The sequence below is a fragment of the Varroa destructor genome, unplaced genomic scaffold, assembly GCF_002443255.2.
Source record: "Varroa destructor unplaced genomic scaffold, Vdes_3.0 BEIS01000005.1, whole genome shotgun sequence".
Classification (NCBI taxonomy): domain Eukaryota; kingdom Metazoa; phylum Arthropoda; class Arachnida; order Mesostigmata; family Varroidae; genus Varroa; species Varroa destructor.
Genome location: NW_019211458.1, coordinates 20,829,182 through 20,856,093, shown reverse-complemented (window position 1 = coordinate 20,856,093; position 26,912 = coordinate 20,829,182). Strand labels below are relative to the sequence as shown.

Below are 26,912 nucleotides of genomic sequence, written 5' to 3'. Positions count from 1 at the left end.
GGGCGACACCACGGAAATTGGGAGCAATGCCACCGCAGTTCTCACGCATCATTGTAAAAGCTATCTATATTTTGCAAATTCTACAAAATATCATTGTCTCTGCCTCATCGCCGTATTTTTTTTGTTTGCCTACTTGATTAATTACTTCCATTGTTGACCTCAAACGCGCGATGCGATCGTACGCAGGCATGAAGTACATGTGTGAAAAAGGCGCCGTAAATAGAGTTTTTGAAAAGTTCCGCAATGCTTATCATCTGACGCTGACTTCTTTGCAATAAGAACTTTATTAGGATCGGAAGACTCGATTGTCGAAAGGATAGGGCTTGTGCAACTTTTCAATAATTATTATCATAGATAAATTCGCAAACGCTATAATACGTGTTGAGTTCGTACATTGAAGCACAGCAAGAAATGATGTTGTCGTAGAAATCTGTTGCCTAGATATGATATACTAATAATAAAATTCCCCCTTCTTTAGGCTCGAATGTACGATTAAGTACTCCCTCATCATATGCGCACACAACTTATTGAATTGGCTAATTAGCGTTAAGAACGAGTGTCGAAAACGTCGTCACATTAATCATATGGGCTAAGTTTAAGTTATTCGGTTCGCTCAAGGTTGGAAATGGCGTTAGGCACAAGTACATTCAGCCGCTGGATTCGTTGATTATGGCTAGTTTGTATTCTTCGTTATGTACATAGACAACAGGCCAGAACACTCACCGCATCATGAGCTTAGCTGAAATGATCGTACTAATCTGTTTCGTCATCAAATTTTGCTTGGTAGTGCTTATAAGTTGTTCGGCCTCTCCTTACACCTAACTTGTATGAATGGGAAGCTTCATGGTGGAAACTTACAACGAGACGATAAGATAGCAGCGTGAGCGGTGCCATTTTACAAGCGCGACGAATTCGTGAAGACGTCATTACGTTGAAGAAATAATAATCCAATAAAATTACAGGGGTATTAGGGGAAGACAGGTGTAACTCCCCATTGCTAGTAACGTTTTGTACGTGTACAGCATGCTCTATTCTCTTAATACTTACGCTAATTTATCATCAACAGCGCGAAGTTCAGCTAGTTTTGGCTATGGCTCAGACAGTGAAGCATACATAGCGCAATTATGACCTTTAGCCTATCAGCCATCTCCTATTGTCACTGGCATATGTAAACATTTCAACATGGTATTCGCAGCATTAACACCAGCCTTTCCAGCTTTAGTTCCCGCCTGGGTAGTCCGGTATCATCTGATAAAGGCCTGGTTAGATGGCACGACATTGCCGCAGACCAGATAGAAAAAACGTGAAGCGGCCGGTTTTATCTCGCCCCTTCTAGGTTATGTGACTGAAAAGTTTCGAGACGTATAGGAACCGAATGATGGAGATCGCAAATTGGGCCGAACAGCGGCCCAGAATTTGAGCGATGCTTTGAGTGATACTGTTGGTGATGATGAAATTACTTAACGCGTAACTTGATAACATACCGTTTCCTTGCCCACCATCTATTTATACCTATATTTATGTATGTCGCAGCAGCTTCACTGCTGATTTGTGCTGGGTGAACTTTTTTTGTTATCATGATGTTTGCTATTTGTCTGGTGACAGTTTTTGTTTTGCTACTTCTTCTGTCATGTGTAGCGGAAAGATGAAGGAAGACAACAGGAGAAAGCAACCCAGTGTTCAAAATAGCTCAGAATCAAGGCAGTACTATAAGAAATCACCGTATCGGACGGAACTTGTCTGGCGCTCACTTACTAAATCGACACAGGTTGGATCTTCGTTGGCGCCAAACTCGTCTTTGCTGTGGGTGAAGTCTGATGGCGTGGGAAATTCTCACCCTGTCCCGCAACACTGACAGACGACTGCTTTTACACTTCGCCGTATCTTCTACCGAGAAGATTGGAGGTAGGTGAGCATCGAGAGGGAAGCCGCGTCTAGGTTACCGAATTAGCAGCAATTACTTCGGCATTTAGGATGTACACCCTGCACACCTTATAATAAGCGCTTCATCTGTGTTCGGAGGCAAACTTTCGGATGACAAAGGCAAGGAAGCTGTGGGTATTATACAATCCACCATAAAAGAACTGGTCATAACGAAAAATTAGAGAAAAAAGCGGCTGACATCGGACGGTTCGCGCGAAGCCGCTTCTATTCGTATTCTTCAGCTGCTCTGTTTAACTGCGCGGGGTTAATATAGCAGTTTAATTATGTCTTTGTCACTGGGCCACTATGTCAATAAGGAAGCTTAAGGACGCACAATGTCCGAGAGCGCAGCAACAAAAAACAAAAAAATAACGAATAAATAAAATCATTCACAACATTACTGCATCATCGTGTTCCATCCATGGATCCATGCTGACTTATCTAACTAGTCTATGATTTACGGGAATTCTACATGAGTGGCAGGAAAGCCTGTGTAACTGCATGCCCCGGAACACAAACACGACCACGTGACACTAAGTGTGTGTGTGTGTATGCTCTAGTGATGCAATACGTGGATACGTGGACATAGCTAAAACGAAGCCCGTTACGAAACGTACCATTGCGACGTTAGAAGATTTGTGATCATTTTCATTCGAGATGGATTACCACTAACCTGTCTAGGAGTAGCGTACTGATCGCCCAACATTGGATTTTGTCCGCCAGGTCTCACCCACGTCTGAACTTAATCGTTCGAGTTTTTTACGCCCAGAAAGACCATAACGTTGCATCAGATAATTGTCAGCGGGTCCAGACGGCTGACGAAACAAACGATTCGGAATCATCAGACATCAGACCAGCTTGGTCATAATCTGCTGCCGTTGCCCTCAGCGCAGCTTTGACATATCGAATTGTGCCAACATTAAATAGCTCGATTTGGCAAAACTCTGCGTCAGACGACCCTAGTCTCATTATTTAATATTGTTTAAAACAATTGGCCTTTATAGGAAAACTATACTAAACCAGGACACAGCGCTATACGCAGCCTGCACGGCGGCCTCTGCTCAGCTTTTCACATGACCTCATTGATCTAGGACCTCTGTCGTTGGCTAATAAATCGCTTCTGAAATTGCGAGAGAAACAGCGTCGTATTGTTTTATACCACCGTGCTACATACTCTACTCATAATTAACGTATTTCAATGAATACCCACCCCTCAAGGAACACTTTAAAGTACTTTGCAGAGTACAACAAACCGCAGTAAAACATTTCATTATATCCAGTAGAGACAATAAGTAGCGATTTTTTGTACGTGTACGTTTCTTCAGTTCTAGGCAATGCTTTATGTTCAGCCACTACTACACGCACTCACCCAATCAATAGGTCGTCTGCGTATGGGCGAATAGCACTACCTAATACAGTCCCATGGCAATCCTGACCCTTTCCTTCTCTGCTACCCTCCCCTTACCCTCAGCTATTAGCGCCTCTACCCTTTTGTCGTCTGTGTTGTATGTGACCGAATAGAAAGCGGCCGACCTAGGCTCTGCGGAACCGACGCTCAATGTCTAGTTTGTTGTGAATTCATGCTGATTCATGCTTGCCATGGGTCCCGGCCCGCTTGCCCCTCTGTATGGCCTTTAACCGCCCCCTTAACAGTGATCATTGTTCTTATTTAGAGCATTTTCGGCTTCCAAGGACTTCTTGAAGGAAGATTACATTTGGAAGTTCGCCTCTTATCAAATCCCACGATCACACTCCACTGAGCTTGTCCGCATGCTGAGTGCAGGCGACCCATCGTATCTAATGTCGCTGATCTCATGGATCTCCCCTATCCCAACTAACCTACCCGTTTTTTGGACTGGGTCATCGGAAATTCGCAGTTTTACACGTAACACCATTTTCGGGCACTCTCCAATTTCTTTCCTTTCAGAACATTATTTCATGACGTTCCATCCATGCCATCTCACCACACCCCTTCCTAATATCTGTTCGGCCGCCCCATCTTCCTATATAACCTCCTCCTGGTACGAGACTCGGCGAAGAAGTGAAAAAGATAACCATCCGGCTAGAGGTATTCTTAAAGGTTGAACTATTTGTCAGAACAAATCTGCTTAGCTAAACCTATCCTGCAACGCAAACATACACATACTTGGTAAGTATACATATAAACGGGCATTAGGGGTTTAGTCAGAAGGAAGAAAAAAGAGAGGTAATTGAATTCTTAGTAGAACAGCCAAGTTCCATCCGTTAACTGGCCCTGAGCACAGTTTTCAGTTCTCGTTTGAACTTTGCTTTATTGACAACCGCTGCGGGATGCAAGCACTTTCGACCATTCGTTCGCACATCAGAATACAGCAACAGGAATATAGACCGAATGGGCGGTAACTGCGGCATGTCGTCAGGGTTCTCGCCAAAGCAATATGAGTCTCCACAAAAAAAGCGTGGCCCACTCAGACAGTCGTGTCAGGGTTAAACGGCGAGCGATCGCAGCGAGAACAAACATTACATGCGGCAATTTCTCACAGTCGAAAACGGTGCCGGCATAGTCGCTTCAGCCCATCGACGCCACCAAGCATCTGGCCGTCACCGGCCAGACGCTTGGCAGTTTTTGACTACAGCAGAGAGAAGCCACCCGTTAAGGCAGTTAAGGGCCAACCGTAGCAGTGGTTCGAGCTGCAGACCAATACACGCAGCCAGTTGTACTGGCTCTTTGTTGAGAACCCATAGAATAATTCCCGAACAACTCGCGGAACTATAGCCACAACTAAAGCGCGAATATGAGAACGAAACGGGAAGAGGACATATATATATATATATATATAAAGAGGAAGAGGCGAGAGAGAATTCATAGTAACGCATGCAACAGCAGAATAGTAAAAGCCAATATGATAGAAAAAGAAATAGATGGACGCCAGGCAAAATGAGAGACCCAGAGTTATAGACATTATGGCCCACCCCTCACCAGGCAAACGAACGCGGCAAAGGACAAGCCAGGACATAGCTATAATTCACTCGTCGAGTCTGTCTAACTACTTACTTTAGGTGCCTTTTGGCGACACCTTCAACAGCCACAGTTTTCGTCGCCATTGCACCAATACGCGTACGCGACGGCCACCCTACCACTACTCACGGCTGGCCTCCATGCTCCCGTAGGTCGTGAGCTCACTGTGACATCGGGCACCATTTACTAGAGCATGCTGTGGCCACATCAGTGGCCTCTCGCCTTCGCATAGAAGTAACGGACCCTACAGCTACAACCAACTGTGCTGAGCGTCTAGACCCAACAGCAGCAGCAGCAAGAGAAACAGCATTGTACCCCGTAGAAATCGTGCTGAATAAGTCATACGGTCCCTATGGCTGCATCATCGCAACAGGACACTCCTCCTAGAGTTCGCCTTCGCGTCGTCTCTTTTGCTGCCACAGAGCAGGCTATTGGCAATAGTGTAGAAAAATAGAAAACCTAGTAGAACACATAGTAGAAGCGACGAAGGAAAACCGTTCCACAGCAATAAGGATGTAACGTATAAAAGCAGACTGTTGTCAATAATTTATTGGAGTAATACGATAGTGATTGTGGAAAAAAGCGTAAAAATTGGACCAAACCTCAAGCAAAATATAACCAAGACAACTTGTGGATTGCTGTACGCTAAAACGACGTTCAGCTCAAGTTCAATTGATACGTAAGCGGATACGTTAACGATCTCCAGCCATCGCGAGCGGATAAGTGGCGTTTGACTCAAAGTCTGGGCCAATCGAATACAAACAGGACAGATATCCCATAACCCCTGGCCGGTTCGCGATACTTCTCCAACTACTTTGTTGCCAAAGGCAGCCCAAAGCCTGTGCTTGTCGTTTACGTTTGTAGGGAGTAAGATGTGAGTCAGCAATAGGATCCCGCAGGACACCCGGGGACCAGTGGTGGCGGAAATAGTAGCAGCAGTCCTCTTAGTGCCACTGCTTCTTGGCGGGGTTTCTGACCCCCGCCCCGTGCGAAAGAAGGACCTGGTTGTCCTGCGTAGTCCTTTAGTAAGAGCGCGTATCTCTTACCCTCCAATCGCTCCATGAAACTCCCACCTATAATCCTGACAATATGCACACTCGACCCCCGCACAGTAGTCCCCCCATGTTTCATGTCCACAGCGATGGGCCCTCCTCCCTTCCGCTCCGCTCCAACATGTCGGTCTCGTGGTGACGGTGAGTCGAGGAGCATACCAGCGGAGTGAATGGTCCTATCGGTTTGTCCGTTAAATTGATCCTGTGACTGGAGCCAGAGGCGCGCCAGCTGCGATCTAACCATCAGTGCTAGTTATCCTTAAAGAGCTGGTGCTCCTGTTGTTTATATTATTTCGATCTGTGCGAAGTACTCTTCTCGCACGGTGTTTTGTGTCGTGGTGGTTTTAGATTGTGTTGTCATTCTGTTGCGTCGTCTTGCGTTTACCGTTGTAAAATTCGACCTTTGTACACCGCCCTTGTGGCCCCAGTCCGATACCGACGAGTCGATGGGCGCAGGTGTCAACAGGCCCCCGCTGGCCTTAACAACGTGCCCCACGTTCGCCCGGGCCGAGTTAGTCGCCAGCAGTAATAAGGTGTTTCATAGCTACGGTGGAGTCGGCGTCAGCACTATATCGACGAATGTGAGCGACACGGACAGCACTACAGCCGAGGCTTCCTTTACTTTTGCTGCCATCGCTGATCTCATTGCCGCTAGCAAAACTGAAGGTCATCGATGTCTCAATGGGGACTTGCTATAGCCGACAGCATGGTATGGATATATGGAGCACCCAAAATTGAGGTACAATTCGTGCCTATCGGCCGTAACAGGAATTCTTATTTGTTGTTAACATTTATGATGACAATAATGGTGATGCTATTGTTGTTCTAACAATATGGCTCTAGATTTGAACAGACAACTTACTACAGATAATACAATGAGGTACGACTACAGATTTAGTCGACAGTGAGCCCAGCAGAAGTACCGATAGCAGCCGGTTCCTTGACAGTCTGCTCCTGATTACAAGCTGCATATTAATAACGACAGTAACAATAATAATAAAAATATGTATTTGGATCCTAACGAAGTGATTTGGATCGTAGCGCTCGCCTTCATCGTTGCTTTCTTCCTGGCGTTCGGCGTCGGCGCCAATGATGTAGCTAACTCGTTTGGAACTTCGGTGGGATCGAAGGTTCTCACCCTGAAACAGGCCTGTATACTTGCGACAATATTTGAAATTTCCGGTGCATGTCTACTCGGCTATAAGGTGTCGGATACGGTTCGGAAAGGCATCTTCGACATAGCAATATACGAGGATGACGAGAAGACCTTGATGCTAGGCAATCTAGCCGCCCTGTGTGGGTCGGCCTCGTGGAATATTATTGCTACTGCCTTCCGTCTTCCGGTTTCTGGGACTCATTCGATTGTCGGAGCCGTTGTCGGTTTTTCGCTCGTGGCTCGAGGTTTCTCCGGCATTAACTTTCGTGGTCTACTCAAGATTGTCGCATCGTGGTTTATTTCGCCAATTCTGTCGGGTATGCTTTCCGCTGCTATTTTCTACTGCTTGCGTCGTTTTATAATCTTCCGTAAAGATGCCTTAGAAAAAGGCCTTATGTTATTACCGTTTATCTACGGCTTCACGTTATTTGTAAACATATTCTCCCTTATACTGGATGGCCCACCTCTCCTACGCTTCGACGTGATTCCAATTTGGGGGGCAACAATTTTATCCTTGGCCGTTGCGTGCCTCACCGGCGCAGCCGTGCGGAAATGGTACGTCCCATGCCTTCACCGCGAAATACAGCCTGACGAAGAGCAGGTTAAGCCATTAAATCCACCGGAATCAACGTCGCAAGAGGCAAATGGTCAGGAGAAGTTAGGCGGCGTTGATGCCAATAAGAGGAAGGACGAGCAGGACACCGCCACCAAGAATGCGATGGTGTCAAACGGTGAGGTGAAGACAATTTCAGAGAGCGCCAACGCAGTATCCTTTGTAACGATGCCCCCGCCAGTAACAGACGTTAAGTCTGAGCTACTTCTTCAGCCACCGAAGGCACACATCCCGCGTTCAATGCATTCGATGGAGAAGGTTGTCTTTCATGATGTTCCTGAGGAAGAGAAGCCCGAGGTTGCTAGACTTTTCTCGTTTCTTCAGATTCTTACTGCGGTATTCGGATCCTTCGCCCATGGCGGAAACGATGTGGCCAACGCCGTCGGACCGCTAATCGCCGTCTGGCTTATCTACAAGGACGGTACTGTTCAGCAGGTGGCCCCTACGCCGTTCTGGGTACTGTTTTACGGGGGTATCGGCATTAGTGCCGGCCTATGGATTTGGGGCAAGAGGGTTATCCAGACGATTGGAAATGACCTGACGAAGGTGACGCCGACCAACGGGTTCTCAATCGAAATCGGCGCAGCGTCCACCGTGTTGCTAGCATCTAAAATGGGCATACCCATTTCTACGACTCATTGTAAGGTGGGCTCCATAGTGTTTGTGGGTTGTACGCGCAATCAACATAATGTTGACTGGATTCTGTTCCGGGGCATTGTCGCCGCATGGGTACTGACACTACCCATCACAATGGCGCTTACGGCAATCATCATGGCCATTCTACTTAAGATAGCCTAATGACGGAAAAACCTCGCGCCATACTCAATGTCTACGGAAGCTGTTATTGATTGGAAGACACCATTTTAATTCCAAAGTTCCAGCAATGCAAATCAGAGTTCAGGAGGAGCGTATTATACCATCGACGTATTATGTTATACCTAATAAACGCGTAAACAAGATCGGGCATAGGATCAGGCAAATATTTTCCTTCTCATCTGATTTACGCCATCACTAGCATGTATCCAGTGTTCAAGAGATTTTTCGGGACAGATCGCTGTGTAACAGTGGACATTCGACTCACAGAAGAAATGTCCGCAGGAAAAAAGGCAAAAGGTGCGTTCAAATAAAAAACGATAAAAAAACATTTGTTTCGTTAATTGGTCCTCTTTAATGTTCCAGATGATGGTGCTGAAGGCTAGGTTTTGAACTCAGATTTAGGCTACTGCCGCTGTTGAGCATGACTAAAACATTAAGTATATGCATTCAGGAAGCAGCACATTCGGGTCTGCATAGCCCGTCAACTGACACAAATCAGCAAGACAAAGCCTTTGAACAAGAAGCAAGCAGGAACAATAAAGAACACGTATTCAAAACACGCAGCGCGTCTAGAATAAAGAATACACACGTCAGCGGTCATAGATCATTATAGCATAGTACTATTTCTGTCAAACCTCCAGAGAACGTGGCCTCAGAAACCAGCAGATGCAGTAAAGCTCGTAAGAATATCGATAGCCCGCCCGTAAATGAGAAACATACTTCTTTGTACGCAGATATGTATGTTAAGAAAAACATTACAGTTTACTTATTTAACTAAACGAAAGAACAAGGTGACAAGTATCGCAGGCCCCATATATGTAACACGCGAAATAAGATAGTACACACAAATATTCTCACAAACAAAACGGAATAACATCTGATACAATGATCAAGACAATAAAATACAAAGACACATACTAAGTAAATAACTGTGTTGTATTAATTAGAGAGCATTGATGCAGGACGACCGGGTGGCGAGGTCGATAGTAATTATTATTTTCATATACGGAAACCAAATGTTCTATATATATATATATATATATATATAATGTTGATGACGACTGTATAGGCAAACAATGCAGAGATAAGCCATATTTCCACAAGAAAATTTGAAGGGAAATCGTGACATTGTGCCATTTTGGTGTTGGTGAAAAACTCGGAGACACGTATCGTCACTAGTGGAATATGAGTACTCAGTGAAAATTTACGGCCAAAATCATTTAGATTTCCCTTCATCAGACAAATGTTAGAAGAAACCTATGCGATGAACGCGCAATATTGATTTGATTGACTTTATGCGAAGGACCCATGCAAACAGGACAATAAGGAGCAAAAGCAAATTTGTCACCGAACGATGTTCAGATAAAGAAACAAAGGACAGAAATAGTTGTATAATAATGGCATGAGATGACGTTGCAAAATAGTAATGAGAATACACAGCGACTGTATGGCATTATAACGAAATATGAGAAATATATCGATCAACTGTGTTGTCATTTTAACGGATATGTACATGTGACCAGTGAGAAAAATATCTAAGTGATGTAATAACGATCATCACCAAAGACTCCGAATAAGTGAAAGATAATTATCATAAAACTTATTATTTTAATACTGGCCCTAATATTTCTCTTGGCATTTTAAAATGTCGAAGTATACTATTTAAACGGTATCTGCGGAATGAGGTCGTCAAACAAATTCTAATGGCGTACGGTTAGAGAAGTCTGATGGCTTCGTATCCGTACAGATTTCCTAGAGGGATTTTTACCTATTCATTAGTAGTAATTGTAAGCTCGTTAGATTCAAAGAAATTGATTAGGTTTACTGCGTTTAGCAAAATACAGTTAATACGACTTAACCGTCTTATCCTGTCTTGAAAGTAATAACGGGCCGGATCCTTCCTAGGGGCTGCACGCCTGCCTTTCAACGTAGATCCATCAGTAGGATCTGCCCTTAAAACGTAATTTACGACGAACTGACCTCATCTAGCTTCCTCGGCCTTTGTAGGAAACAACGTGAAACTAAGTGGATAGTCCTTTAAATGGATTGCTGGGTAGTTTTTTTTAATACGATCTACCGCCTCTTTCTTGACTGTTATTCTTTTATGAAATTTTGCAGGTCATGCATGATTAGTTAATTTTACTCGGCAGTGAAGAAGCGTTACGGTAAAGCTGACTGGTAAGCTCAAGTAGCGAACAAAAATGATTTCTAGCATTTCAGACAAGTGGGCTTAGATCAACAAAGACAAGAACTTACTAGGATACTTCTCAAAGGTCTACGGCCCAGATGATTTTAGCACGAGAGGGTACACATATGATGGATAGTTGACAAAAAGTTTAAAGCATCTATGAGCGAAACAATTATCATCTAGTAACCGTTATTTTGTTTTCGCCTCACCCCCAAGTCGGTCGTGGATAAGTGAGCATCTAGACTGGCGGAGTTTGTTTGTAGTGGTTACTGCGATTGTTCAGAACGCACGCGAACCACATTCGAAATCTACTTTGAAGGATTCTACTCTGAGTAAATTAAGAATCGTAAAAAACGATACTGGCACTACGTAAAGCAGAGTTTAATAGCACCTACCTGTTGAAAGTCCATTCCTATCGTTGATGAGTGCAGCATGATTGTGCACGGGTGTTTCCTGCAACAACACAATGTTAAAACGAACACCAAGGTTAATTGGCTGCTAGATTAGAACATATGATAGAAAACCGCTCACCGATCCATAACCTCCGGCTAAACTTTGCGGCCACAGTAATACAACAAGCGCACGAGTTCGGTGCGACGGAACTACAATTACAACCCCTAGGTTTGGGTCTCTATCGTAGTGCGTCCGCTTAAGTAATATCGTGCTAAAAGTGGTAACTATTCCTTTGTTTCAAGAATAGAAACTCTTGACATTCGATGACGAATGTCTCCTTAGAAAAAAAGGACACAACAATTTTTCAGATTTGATTTCGATAACAAGTGTGCTATTTTATGACCTCGCGACCCAGACTGAGCAACTCTGCGACGATTTCTTTCAGGCTCAGCTTGAGAGAGAAGAGTACTCACGCGGCACAGAATAGTTTCTTTTTCAATTTCCCTTTTCTTCTCGTTGTTGTTGTTGTGAAGGATTTGAATGCATATTGTGGACGGAAGGACTAAATCTATGTAAATATCGTTCATCAGCCCTTGTACTAGGACAACACCAGCGCCGAGTCCGAGCTGGCGGCCCCAATCGAAATTAGTAAAGATACGGGAAAAAGTGTTGCAATTTGCACAAAATATTTCGGAGTACCACGGAGACTTAACTGGGAACGGAAAATACAGTTTAATGTAATGGTAAACTGGAAACTAGGGGACTGTTATCGTACCCTGAAAACGCGCTACGGTTCAATAGCCAGAACATATCAGGATTGATACAGCAAAGACGAATAAGCACGGTGAGTTTATTCAGTAGATGCCGGATTGATGCACCTCTTATGATGCTTCATATCTAGGCATCGTTTATCATAAAAGCATTTCCCACTTTCAGGCATACCACGCACGTAGGCTGTAGAAGACGAAAATACAATATGCTGTTGTGGCAATCACTCTTTCATTCGATATTGTGCAAATTTAGTAGGAGAAAACCTAATCCCCCCACAAGCACATGATCTATCGAACACGACAAGACGAAGTGTATGGACAATGTAGTTACGAAAGTAATGCGTATCAGGACATTCCTGGATACCTGGGGAACTGATCAAGCTGGATGGGGTCGCACGGAACACCTCCATTGTGGTCGACGCCTGTAGGCCACAAATTCAAGCTTTTCACATGTACGTCATAGGTAATTGAGCTGTAACAAGTTAGGGAAGTCAGATAGGCACTTCCACTAAAATGCAATGTATTGCCAAAAGAAACCCGTAAAGGTAGGTACAAGGCCGTCAAAATTATATTGCCGTTCTTTCACTTGATTTACAAGCAAAAGGTTGTTACATCATTTACTTCATGTGGCGAAATTTCACACTTAGCTCTACCTGTATATCCATTGAAATTCAGCTGTTTCGTTCATTACAACATTATAGTTATAAGCAAGGAATCCTTACGGGTTAGCGCAATTGGACCAAGATAGGACTGATAATGAGGTGATGCGACAGGGGTAGGATTCGCGAAGGAAACTGCTTCCGCTTACATACAAAGCAATGGGCAACGAAAATCATAGGACACAAACGAGACAGTGCTGAGCATCGACGGTCAGTGATTTTGTAGGCCACCATTTTGTAGATTTTGTAGGATAATGAAAACACTAATCACATAGGGCAATTATCTATGAAACGGTGAGTTCTACAGACACAAAATATACAGGTAGGGGCGCGCTGTCAACAATATGGATTTACATGCAGGCAATTTAGCAACACGAAGCTCTCTCCCTTGAACAAAGACCTGTGACGAAGAGAACGACTTCAAAAGGCTTCGCTCACTAACAGCACGACGTAACTTAGCTTCCTTTTGACGTAACGTGGTGAAGTCTTTGTATCGCAGCTTCGCCTAATCATGCATTGTTGAAACGCACTCCACCAAATAATCGATGCAAACCGCCTGCGGTGTGTCCGTTATGAAAGGATCCGGTTGCGTGACGAAGGCTCGATGTATTAGGCCACTGTGGACTCGGCCTACACTTCCGCGTGACATAGACAAGCAGCTTAGAAAGAAGCTAGAGCTACGCAGTCCCATGGACGTCGAGGCAGTCTATAACTAGCCTACTAATGTTCTGCAACGGATCTTCTTCAGGATTTTGTGTTTTTAGCGTTACTTGTATTTGTGACGATTGTCCGGTGATGTGTAGAACCTCCTGCTGTGGTAACGGCCATGGAGGAGGAGCCTGAATCGCTCCATCCTTCTAGCAGATGCTATTGGTAAAGGTCTGACAGCATGCTCCATTCGTGCGGTAATACAGAGGATAATAGGGGGACAGCATCGAAATCGCGCTATTAGCATTCTGTAGTTGTAATAACTCTCACTATCGAGATATCCATGCCAAACGTCAAAGCCAAAACATTTTCAATAGGTTTTCTATCGATGGTTTTTAATGTATAGCATCCTCTAGATCGTACCCTTATCTAACTTATGTATATCAATTTTAGATAATTTAAGAATAAACATACCTAAAAGCATGCCTAGAATAAACTACGGTGAAAAACGTTTGTCTTATGCAAAAAAATCTTACTGGAATAACCAACTGTTATCGCCATTTACTAACGTTTTTAGCCCAGCTAAAGGCTAGGGTAAATTTCGGATCAACTCGATTATTCCCAAGCATGTCGCTGTATATATATATATATATATATATGCCGCTGATGAAAAGTATAGGATGTCTAAAAATATAGAATAAATAGAGACATGAAAATTTTCATTGTCACTGATTTACCATTAACGTACCCATGTTATATGGAACATCGGAGTGTTCTGTTTTCATTTTACCCATCATATCGTATCACAAATACTGCAGAAGCCTTTCCACTGTTTTCAGTGGCCTTATAAAGCCAAATTTAAAGGCTTTCGAAAAAGCGGCACAAACTCACCATGAGAGCGCCGTCGCAGCCTGACACTCTGAATGAAAACATGAGTGCCACAGTGATAAATAGTGGCGAAATAGTGCCTCTCGAGCTCGCTAATTCAATGTAAACATGTTTCTTCTAGACGCTTTGATTCGTATAGGCTATGTTTATGGGTCAGTAGTTGCCAGTGCTGCCGCTGTAACGAGTCAACGGATGTTGCCTTCGCGCTAAGTTAACTTCCACATGATCAAATAGAAAAAATGGCAGAAGGACACACTCTGCATCGAAGATCCTGCGGGGAAAGAAAAGCGATTTGATAGTATTCCTACTGAATGTAGAGCGCAGAGCCTCACGTTCTCCCCGCTGCCAAAATCAATATTGATATTTGACGTACTTGGCATCATTGCCGTCCTTCTGCCTTCGACTATTTCCCTTTAGTTATCTGTATCCATCAGAGCTAAATCAGAGGGAACTTTAGGCGAAAAACGTGTAAATTAAATTGGCCGTATAGCACCGATACACGTACATGTGAAATGATTCATAGTGAAAGTAATCGATTTGAGGAAATCAAACGAGAAAGAAGAATCTTCTTAATTCAAATTTCATGTTTCCCTCATTGGTTCAAAATGACGAGCTTATTCCTTAAGTACGGAAAGCTGCTCCTTAATCAAGAGGTTACTGAGTAGTCGATGAATGCACGTAACGTTCCAGTACTGATAGAACGCTTCGATAGATAGCAACATACGACATTCGGCAATTTCTCCCCATTCCGCAGTCCTAGTTTTACTGATACTATCGAGTCTTTGCGATTAGGGATGAACTAGTCTATTTCATAGTATCTTTCTCAATATTTCCTAAACGAGTGGTTTTTAAAATTGATTACTAGAGAAACAGGTAATTATTATTATTATTATAATTGCAAGTATATCTCTTGGGCCTAATAACTAACATGTCGGCTAAGAATCTTAACGTCGTCCAAATCTTTGTTGATATAAATAAGTTAAGTAGAGAAATATTCGCAAAACAACGCTATCTCTGATAAAATTGTGTTTCCGAACTCCCTGCACCTAAGGGTATGACCATGATCTTGATCAGTCCACACAGGATGTACGTATTTTACATGGTACAGCCAATCGCCCCCAGGGCTAGCCAGCGATAATGATTTCAAATCCGTTAGTGAATTTAATAATGGTATTCAGATCGAATATTATCGACACTATTTCTAAGATAATCTGTAGCGTGCTTGTTTATCTGATATCTGACAATTTTATTAGGCTTCTGCTTAAGCTAACCATTGTCAACAAAGGCCTCGCGCGGAAGGCATGCATCGTGCAGGCGGGTGCAATAGTGGTTACGTAAAACTTCTCACCGGGTCCTCTCCAATTCTCTAAATATATAAGTAAGGCAGCTGGGTTATGCCTATGTGTAAATCATGCTAACCAGCCATCAAGAATCTTTAGTACTAGCAATTCTAGTTCGATTAACCGGTCCTTGATGCCAACAAAGACATCAATACTATGCATTGGTAATACAATTATAACGCCAATACAGTTCGTTGAAGACGAACGAACCGAAACGAAACGAAACGTGCACGATTTCAATAGATTCAATGGCATAATGAACAAAGTTAGCGTTATAAATCCTTTGTAATTCATAGAAATTACACGATCGCGCGTTTGTCGTAAGGATTTTCAACTACTTTTTTAGATTTTTATTTCCATAGCCATCCATAGATTTCCAATCGCATTCAGAGGTGTTTAAGCACAGCATTGGTGTCATGCATTCGTGGACCTGCAGGCACAACGCTACACAATCGCAGGTATAAAACACTCTCTTCTGTGCACGTATTGGTCCTGTGCACAAGTTACAACCTCACCACATGACGCTCGATGCTTCATGTATATATATATATATATGGTGTCAAAAAACGTATACGCTGTTTAGCGGTTTTTGAATATTTTTTTTTTAGGGTGTAATACATTAGAAATAATAATAAGTGGACCATTAATTTTTAAACCAAAATAGTTTATCGGAAAATGATACTAGAAGTATAGAAATATAGCAGGAGTACGCGACAGTTAATCGGATAAAGGATGGACAGAACTGTTCAAGGTGTTCATAGACAACGTTCGAAAAATCAATGAGCCAAACAAGAGTGCTAGAAATTTATCATCAAAAATCCGTGACATAATCAAATTGTGAGCTTGACGTCAGTAAATTAAGTATCTACCGCTTTTTACAGCGTTATAAATGGGGCACTTACATTCCAACCAGACGCTATAAATCAAGATAATCCGGACCAAATGAAGCCGTTTTGTAACTGTTACTTGGAAAGAATGAACAAGATACAACGTTTTCGAAACAGATCGTTTGGAGCTATTAATCGATGTAAACCAATTTAACTCCACGCAATGTTACGCAAGTACTATCTAGGAGAAACAACAATGAACTGTAAGATATAATTTTTTTCATAGTATAAATACCAGTATCGATTATTTTAAGGGTCTGTCATAGCACGCGTTCGAGTGGGCCTCAATGAAGACGGAGAGTAATTTTTATTCGTATTATATGAGTTTCAGCTAAACGAAGCATATACACACACACGTTATTATTGTGGTATACGTATAGAAGAGCAACCCTACAGGTTGGACGAGGAGGACCCATGGAGTACCTTATCCTTTTTTATACCTGATGCCAATGAGCCTTCCTTGTGGTGATACCTTGAGATAACGCCACAAAGCTGATGACATTGAAACATTTCAATGTCGCAGTTGAGTGAGCATGCGCTACGGCAGTAAATCAAATGTTCGTTGCCAAGTGTGAATCAAGAGTCCACTATTATCAATAGCGTTTACCTGAAACGATAATAATTTTAGGAATATGTGGCAGAAAGAGAAGTACATTCTGCATACAATATCGTCAAAAAAAAACCCACGACCATTTTAAAGCTAAAATTTTAAAATAATAGTAGTAAGATGAGTATGCACCATGTTAATCGATAACTCTGTACCACTTTTATGATGACACCGTAACATGTCCACTGTAGAATTTCTGTGCTTTCAGGCCGAAAAGTTGTGGAAAGTGACTTTTGCGTTCTTACATTGATTCTAAACACCACCAAGGGAGCTGTGCGAAAAGCCAGGCAGGTGATAGTCTAATGATGCAAGGCCTGGCCTATACGGCGGATGCATGAAAACTTCCCATTTGAATTCTGTCAATTATTTCCCAGATAGCTACAGATGCACGCGGTCTAGTATTGTGACAATAAGAACAACGCCTCGTCTGGTCACTATTTTCGTATGGTTGATTTCTTTCAATGACTTGTTATTTTGTTAAGTGTTAACAATAGCAGTCGAAATCAATTGTTTTGCTAGGTGGCAGCAGCAGCAGCAGCAGCAGCGACAAATAATGCACGATTCCTTTCCAACTTTACCAAACCTTCTTTGGTGCCAGTCCGAGCTTCTTGTGTGTAGAGTATGTTTTTTTTTACTTACACATTTTTAATCAGTCGTTTATCATTCGTAATGAGCCGTCTTATGGCTCGCTTTGATTGCGTTTCTATGAGGTTTCACAGACGGAAATACGATCGAGCAAACTCGTTTTCGTCAATTCGTGTGTCGTTCAAAGATCGGGTTTTTTTTTGCAGCCAGCTTTGGTTAAATAAGTTCAAACTGTTCAGTGGTGGATTTTTAATTGTTGGTCATATTACGGTTACTCACGGCTCATTCCTACTTAACTTTCATGACAATTTCATCATCTATTTCCGTAATTCGTCAATGATTACGAGGAGCATCTTTTGCCTTAAAAGTTGCAGAGCTATTTTTGTGGGCTGTTTTTTTTTCCCGATAACACGTCTTGCCCGTAAAGAGCGTACAAATATTTTATGGACCTAGCCAGCATTTGCGCCTTTATCGCTCCATTTTCAGTCTGAATAAAATCGTTGTAACAATTATACCATATCCTCTGCTGTCAAATCTCAGCTCTCAAATGATGCTAACTCCGGCCCGACGCCATTCACATTGCTTAAAATACCTTATTTTAAAGCGATTAAATAAAAGAGGTCAATACTTTTCTGACAACTATATATTGCTTTTAAATACTGCGTTCTTCTTGCTTGACGTCGCTCTGTGTACTTTGTGACAGTTAAACCATTTATTGTTTATACTTTTTTATGTTTCGAGTTTTACGTCCGGTATCGCCCCTAGGCATTCCATCAGACAGACGGCTGGTTCCCAGCACGAAACGAAGTCTGTCCATGCCCTCCGGGTTCGAATATTGACCGCGACGTGTCTCTAAGGTTACGAGGCGAACACCTTACCCAATAAGCTATCGTGGGGATGGTTGTTTATATCTAGAGTAAGCGAAGTAGACATCTAAATGAACTTTTTTTGTCAATTCATTTACTGCAGGCAAGTTTCATTTTGCTGATGACACCCACGTCGACTTCGATTTCATGATTTTAAAATCGTGTAGATGAAAAAAACGGCCTATACGTTTTCGATGACCCAATTGTCTTATATACAAAGTTTAAAATTCTAAAACATATCATACATAAATTTGCAATGATCTGATGTAACACACTATTTTGAAGGCCATCCATACATGCCCCGGCTAGCATCGCCGCAAAAACAAATTACGTCTTTTGAGCCATTATCTCCGTCGTTTGCTCGCTTTTATACCCGTCGTCGCTGCAGTCGTCTTTATGCGCTAAAAACACGAATTCAAAATAATACAACACAAGGTTGAAGGTGCCATGATAAATACACGCGGAAGTGACGGCGTCACAACCTTCTGCCAGCCGTACAACAAAGTCCTGTCAACATAAATTTGACAGGCAAATGCTTACACGAACGTATGGATTGACGGAGCGTCTCCCAGCAGTGGCAAAGGGAAGTCGTCCTGTTCACGCTCGTTTATGAACACATTACAAATGTTCGAACTATATGCAGCGGCATAAGCGGCAAGGCAAAATGCCGTGGCCGTAGCGACAGTGGCGGCTGGAGCCGTTGAGATTTATGCCTGCAAATTTACGTCTGTGGCCTGTGAGCATAGCAAGAGGAAGCTGTAGGTCACTTTTACGCTTCCTTCGTACGTTTCTCAAGAAGCAGTCGTACCGCGGCGGCCGCAAAGCGATGCCGAGAGGTTAACAACGAGAGCTGCTCATCTCAAGGACAACAAAAGCGAATCTTATTGCTTCTGTTTAGCTTCTCGAAGCCAGCGTCATACGCCAATGTCGGAAGAAATCACTGCTGTTATTACTACTACTATGATTAAGTACCACGAACTACTGCTGCAGTTTTCGCAGTCGTATAGGCACAATGTATGGGCATAACGATAGGAAAATTGAATCGGCCTAATAACCTGTACGCCGCGGCTGTGGAGTGACAATCATGGCTGATAGGCACGCGTATCGCACAGCGCCCCCTAGCAGTGACTTAGTCGGTCGCCAGTGACATGCGACATAAATGACGATCAACAGTGTCTTTCAGCTCTAATGCAGGTTGACTATGCACTACGCAATAGAAAAGGGTAATATCCTATCAAACTGTCGCCAATTAATCTGTTTATCTTCTTCATGAGGTTACGTAGAGCTCGGAATACTGTGCGCGTAAAAAACAAAAAAAAAACTACTAAATCTTAGATTGATAAGGCTCTGGGGTGAGTGACATGGCGTATATACATATTTTTTTTAACATTTACGTGGTTGTACCCACAGAGTGCCGAAGAGAAACACTAGCTTCAGCTGAACTTACGTGGCGTCAGACCCAAACGCTTCACGAGACTCTGATATACAGCGAAACACCGCGGTGGTTTCGAACCTTGTACAATCGAATTATAGCTATTGGGAAAAACTACTGTTTAATGCAGTAACCAAGCTTTACAAACAGATCGCCACCGCTCTTAGATGTCATATTTTTTAGCCACCGACTGAAAGTAGAAACCGCTGAAGAAGCGGACGGAAAACATCCTAGAGATTAACGGCGATATGTTGATTTGAAGAGATAGCATCAGTTACTTTTCCTACAGCGAATACATAATGGACATGAAAGGACGTTAAGGGACAAAGGATACAAAGTAAATAGGCATGTGCCGAAAAAGGGATGGCTCTGCCATGCGCATGATCGAATTAAGGCTACTGCGAAGACGGTATCTGTGGCTCCTGTAGTGACGCAGACCCTGGAAAATTTTTTCGTCAACTTTCTGTTTCACTTTTATCTGTCTAATATATGAAACGGTATATATGATACGTGTGGCTGTCGTAAGTTGTTAAAACCGTTTCAAACAAGTGCATGTGTTATTATGTTAAATAAAATAAACATGACAAAAAAATCCGACATGAATTGATTACAAACACTTTTCTTTTCGAGCATGGTTTGCGTGTAAAAACGTGTAAACTCTAACGTGTAAAAAGATCTCGAATTGTGGAGTTTTATATACCACCTTAATAGACATGTAATAGACTTTTGTACTAGACATCACACCCTCCATTGAGATATACTACACAACCTGTGCGATTCAATAAACACAGATTGAAGTTTTTGAGATAAGTGGCTCTTACATGTGACAAAAGAGCTAAATGTGCGGCTGATCATAATAACGTCAATAGTGTATTAACAGTCTTAATCTTATCTGGGTTTGATACGATGTCAACGTCATTTCAGGCAACTTAAGTCACTATATAAACAAAAAAAAAAAATCTTTGTTTACTGTCAATTTGCATAGACTCATTACGACCCTCACATGTGCCATCTGTATCGCTTCTATTAGGCCCTGATGATACAAAGAGAATGCTACCAAAGCGATGTATCTCACACAGTGTTATCTATACACATATTTATTAGTGGGTTGAAATCTCGGTGAAATCAAGTTCAGCCGTCAGGATTGAGCCTTCCATTCATCGATCTACGTTAGAAAGGCCGCTTTGTTGAGCTTAATCGTTGATATTACAGAAACTCTTTTGAAAAAGGCCAATCCTATGGACACACTACAAACGGTGCGTATGACGATCGAGTAAGACACGATCGTATCTACTCGAACGCAAGAAAAAAGATGCGGAGGAGATATAGAATACGTATCTTCTTCTTTATCTTGAGCTTTTCGTAAATCTTCCTTGAATAGCTTCAATAGGCATCGAAACGGACAATCGTCCCTAGCGATCGCAGAGCTTTCACAATCTACAAAGTAATGCTAGATGAAAGCACGTTATACTAACGCTAAGATCGTCGTACTGTGAATAGACTTTGGAGCGATGAAAAGAAGCATGGTAGCTCATTTGTAAAGCGACGGCATGTGTCGGTTAAATACTAAATATAACGTACCAGCACGCCGAATTGCATCTGGAATTTGCGCGGCACGTAATTAAATTCTAGCGGCTAGACAAAAACGATTGAAAGATCTAATAGCCAGAACCTCTTCCCATCCGAAATAAGAGCGCAGCCTAACATACATTTAGAGTATTTACAGAATACCAATTTAGAATTATTAAAAGTCTCTATACAACATAAAGTTATATTTGCTTTAGTCATACTTGACTTTCTAGAGAATATCACCACGGGCGTTAGCTGAGCATCAGTGCTACTCTTAGCGTTCATGGTACCTTAGGAAACGATTCCCTGTTACGGAAAAGGTTCTATGCAAATGAGCTTTTCCCGTAGAGACATTTGTATAGGCGTACTCGTATGACCCCTACGAAGAACAAAATTTCCAGTCGAGTTACTTGAAGCAATCTGGGCAATATACGCTGGAACCCATAGGAAAAAAACATGCCCCAAAAAATTTTACAACGATCAAAGTAGATCGTTAGAACTATAGAAACTATTTCAGCAGCGGCAGCCCCTGGAAAGTTGCAGAAAGAATTTCTCTAGGGGCCTAATTTCCCTCGTATCTGGTTAATGGAACCCCGTATGTTGTACTCTGCATATCCCAAATTTACGTCAAAACTACTTAAAAGGACCGATACGATTAAATCAAAAAACTTCCCACTTCAGTTCCTAATTCCTATTAAAAAATAAGTCGCTATTACGTATGGGAAGCTCATTGGTGTTTAGCTCTACCTGGATTGTCAATCCTGCTTGTTGATATGGTGAACATGGAATTCGGGACAAGCTAATATCAGCTTTCTTTAATATAATCAGTGTTACATTATACAGCTTTATACACAACCACGATTATCCATTATAGGCGTCGTTTGTTGGTATTTATGCAGATCGCGTTAGCTTCAAGGCACGGTAAACAATTTGGCCTGGTCAGAGAGGGTTCCTCAAGCGTGGCCTAACTGGGTCGCGTCATCACCATCGTCTGCAATGAAGTCGTTTACAGATGCAAGCTATGCGTTGGCGTTTGTCGCAGCAGCTGCACGCTTGAAGCTAAAGGTTCCATCCAAGCGATCTAACCAAATTGGCGTTTTTACGTTTGGCGCACTGAAAGGAGCTAGAGGGTGAAATGGCGTCCCAGGCGAACAATGCATCAAATTATTTTCTTAGGTTTTAACGTTTATTTTTGTTAATTATGTTGTTCTACATTATCTTCCGTGTCTTGCCATTGCATACGATAATAAAATTTCTGTTCATACAAAATAAACTTACAGCCTATTCGGCTATACAGTACATATACGCAGGAACGTAGAAAATTTTACGCCCGAACTTAAATCAGACGCAAGCTATCTCACTCAAATCGTAGACTTTACACAGTCTGTAACGAAATAGGCGCAAGTTGTTTGCGAGCAAATTCACACCAGCTTTCGTACGGGGTGTGCATTATGTATATAAACAAAATGCAGGTTCAAATCCATTTTCATACGTTTCACAATTACGGTAGTCACAATGTTTTGCAATGTTTTTAGCGTATTATTCATTAACACGTGTGTATGTTCTAAAAAGTGTCTGTCAACATACAACTTCATTGTAAAAATTATATAATCTGTTATTTCTGCTCTTTCTTATCGTTCGGGTGGGAATGTTTGTACTCGGTTACTTTCGTAGAAACCAGTTAAATGACCCTTTAGCCTGGGAATGTTTATCTTTTAATAGAGCTTACTTGCTTGCTTGCTTGCTTGCTTGTTGTTGCTATAGTCAACAACAGTAAGCAAAATCCTTCGAAAAATCTCATGCAACGAACCCATTTTACACACATATAAGGTCGCAACAGGAGGCCCCGATAGAACCTCTTATATACCTTACTAAGTCTTTTTTTCATTCGACGCAACGACCATATGAATGATTGACGCCAATCTAGTCAGAAACATTATCCACGGTAGGCATTGATTCAATTGAAGTTTATGTTGCCTCACCTAGGATGTAATGTTTTCTAGGTGCCTTTCACATGCAGGTATTATAAAATTTAGTAAGTTTGTGTACTCATCTGTCTCAAAGGGGTTTTGTCAAGTTATTTTTCAAACTGGATCAAACAGATAGTATAGAAAACGCTCTAATTTATGTTAATTAAATAAGCTAATTATCACTAGTTTTTAGCAAGTAGGGTATATCACATCTAATAATGCTTGGAAATACGTTCGATCAATTGTGTAATATCCTCTTTGGAATTTTGTTCTTCATACTAGATCTCGTGGCAAAATAAAATAGATAAAATCCAACTCTTTTTCCACGTTTCGACGCAGTTTGTATAGCCGCCTGCCAGCGTCGCCAGCCCAACTACAATTTTCAGTTTCGAATTTCGTTGAAAAATACAGAAAGGAAACTATAAAAAATAGCAACGGGCGACCCAACGGTTCGCGGAGGGTGGATTCCATACAAGCAGAAATGCGGCCATTTCCGATTTTGTCCTTCCTTGAGGACCAAATACATCCTTACGTCTATGCCACGAGCGAAAATAACGAGTGGATGAATTTTTTAACGCTTACTGTTTTCCAGCAGAATAGGACAAAATGCATTTGTCCTTGTCGTAAATATAAAAAAAAAGTCTATACATATATATATTGCATAATATTGTTATGTGATCTATGTAACGGCTAGAGGCTCGTTCCAGCTGTGGTACACCATCAAGGAGAAGTGATGGCTTGATATATTTATTTGCTAGTAGTTTATGAGAATTTATAATCAAAAACCACTGGAAGGAATTAATCTAGGAACATTCTCTATGTATCGTAATCGCCGTAACGCATCCATCATGCGTACGTCGCAGGACCTCGCGTGCGCGATCGTCGCGTGGTAAACTGTAAGGATACACTATTCTGTATGGAGACATGTCTACGTGTCATCAAAATCGCAAAATTAATCTATGGCTGCGATTCATCTACAACTGAATTAGTTTCTTCGCTTGCAAAATGAGCGTAGTGCGACACCCATATATATACCAGAGCATCGCCATACGAATGCTAAGGTTAATTTAGGCTAATATACCATAAAAGCCTATCGGGCCGTGATCCAAGGCCGACTAGATTACGCAGCTTTCCATCACTCCAGTTGATGACAGTTCTACTTTCGAAGCAAATTTATAGTTTCCAAACGTTTCGCATCGTTTTGCAGATCCGATACAATATTTTCCCTAACAAAACAATGGCACTCCCTACAAATCTGGACAGTTAACGTTTCGTGTAACTTACGTACTATCCACCCGCGCAGACCACTGTTACTTCGCTGTCCGACACCTTTTTTTCGGCAGAGGGAAGCGTACAGGTTTATGCAAATTCAGACGTATCTCGGCAGGACCACAAGTGAGCATGCAGGTCCGAGCGTCCACAACTTTGCCACTCAACATTAGTATCTGCACGAAACGATCATTGCGCACGGGCCCTAGATGCCCTCATTCAACATTCTGACTCGAGGGTACATCTTATGGTCGAATGCCATGCGATCTGTTCTCCTCGGCGATACCTTAGAGCGTTCAATGTCAGTTGCTTACACATCCGTAGATGAGGGGATCTTTTGCCGTAGAACAATATGCGTTCAATCAAAATCGTGAAGTACGCTCATATTTTGCTTATGTATCTGTGTGTTCATCCGTCTGTGTAATTACGTAACTCAAGAACTTGATAAGGTTAATGCTGAAGGCGTAAGGACAGGAAACGCTATGCAGGAATGAAAACAAGTTCGTTTACGTAACACGCCTATATAGTTGTGGCAATATCTAAGTGACCTTACTTCTATTTTGCCGAAATTGATCGGTCACTGAGGTGTACGACAAACAGAATTCAGAAGAAGTTGTCTGTAGAGAGCTAACGTAGGAGGTTAGTGTAAAGTTAAAAAAGAACGTAAATAAACGTTTCTCTATATGCAGTATATTCCTTTAATATCCATAACCGCTAGTCAAGAGAAAGCTACATTTCGGGCTGTTACTGTCGGAGTGCATCGACCGCCATATCGTATCGTGCCATCTTATCGAGCCATTTCAAAGAACGACAAAATGTTCGCACCATCACTGGCATTATTCATTTTACGAGTTATATAGAAGATAAGTAATTATCGATTAGTTTATCAGAAGCTAAGACTAGGTCGGAACTTGTGCTAAGCCTGAGCTGAAGGGTTTTACTGAGCGAACTGATGATCGATGTGCTCAGGGTATACGTGATATAGAAGGAGTTAATGAAATCTCATCATAGATACAACATTGGCGAGTAGCATTATTGAGATAAGTACTGATCACCCAGAACGGTGCTGCAGAATGGTCACTTTGCAATCGAACGCTAGCTATAGAACTAATCCAGAAAAAGAAGCGGATAAATATTCATATATTTATGTACGAGTATCTGTGAGCAGTTCGTGTGCCACTTTGACTGCACAAGCCAAGATAAGATATTTGTCTAGAAGCTTTAGTTTTGTGTGCCAATGAAGTTATAAAACAAAACCTAAAATATTTTCAAGGCTATTTACTTTCGGACAAATACATCAACGTATGTTTCGACGAAAACACAAGAGTTCACTTAACGCATTCACGGAATTTACGTCAAAACGAATCCGAACTATTTAAGAATTGAAAGCGATTTAACATTTTATGCTACCGTCACCACTAGATGCGCGAAAATATCACGCGTTTCAACTCCTTTGGGGGGTTTTCGAACATCTTCCCTGTACATCATCGTTAGGTGTTTGCTATCGGGATTGATCGAGGACAAATGTCAACTCCGTAGACATGAACTTAACGTATCTCGCAAATCTAGTATCCAGCAACAGCGCAGAGCTACGAGACGATCGTCGATCAATTGAAAATCACAAAAACGGGACATGAATAATGGTGGCAAAGCGCATATGTTCACAGAGCCGAACGACGGCCGCGCCCACTGGAGCTAACAGACGAAACGGGAAGAAAAGTGTGGTACCCGTTATAACGGAGCAAAACAACAATGGTTTAGTCTTATGAAGTTCTCTCTGTCTCTCGTTGGACATCTCTATTGATTCATTTTCGGTGCTTTATGGCAGCTACTACCGAACTAACTGCAAAGTTGAAAAGAAAAAAAAAACTGAGTCTAGGGAAGAGAAATAGATTTCTCTTCTAGGGTTCGATTTTTACCAATCAGCGAAAAATAAGTCGTCGTTAATTGTTTTGATTAATACACAAATCTCTGTCTCTGCTTGAGTTAAACGGGATGAGTGATTGTCTGAGGTAAAAATCTACATAACGCTTGTGTAGAGATGCTTTTCTGCTGTGCTAATATATTTATATGGATATACACAGAGACGTTTTTAAGGTGCAATTAAATAAGGAAGCGTACTGCTATACCCAACAGTATCTATAAAACGAGTATTTCAATAGATCCGCTTGTAAAAACATTTAAGATCGAAGAACTGGCAATAATTCATGGTAAACTAGAATACTTACTGTTGGCAATCTATCAACGAAATATATCTAACAAGCATATCATAACATCTATATA

The 26,912-nt window shown here is 42.0% G+C and overlaps 1 protein-coding gene and 1 pseudogene across 5 annotated transcripts in view; one reads left to right on the top strand and one right to left on the bottom strand.

Moving 5' to 3' along the window:
- Positions 1–26,912, bottom strand: part of LOC111250661 (uncharacterized) — a 136,534-nt gene that overhangs the window by 28,574 nt on the left and 81,048 nt on the right. For 4 of the 5 annotated variants that reach the window (XM_022806211.2, XM_086990738.1, XM_086990737.1 and 1 more), the window contains exon 2: positions 11,142–11,199. In XM_022806211.2, the coding sequence (XP_022661946.1) occupies positions 11,142–11,199 (58 nt within the window). Of the gene's footprint in view, positions 1–11,141; positions 11,200–16,771; positions 16,939–26,912 lie in introns of all 5 variants that reach the window. The other variant, XM_086990734.1, reaches the window with a different exon arrangement.
- Positions 4,925–10,039, top strand: LOC111250660 (sodium-dependent phosphate transporter 1-A pseudogene; annotated as a pseudogene).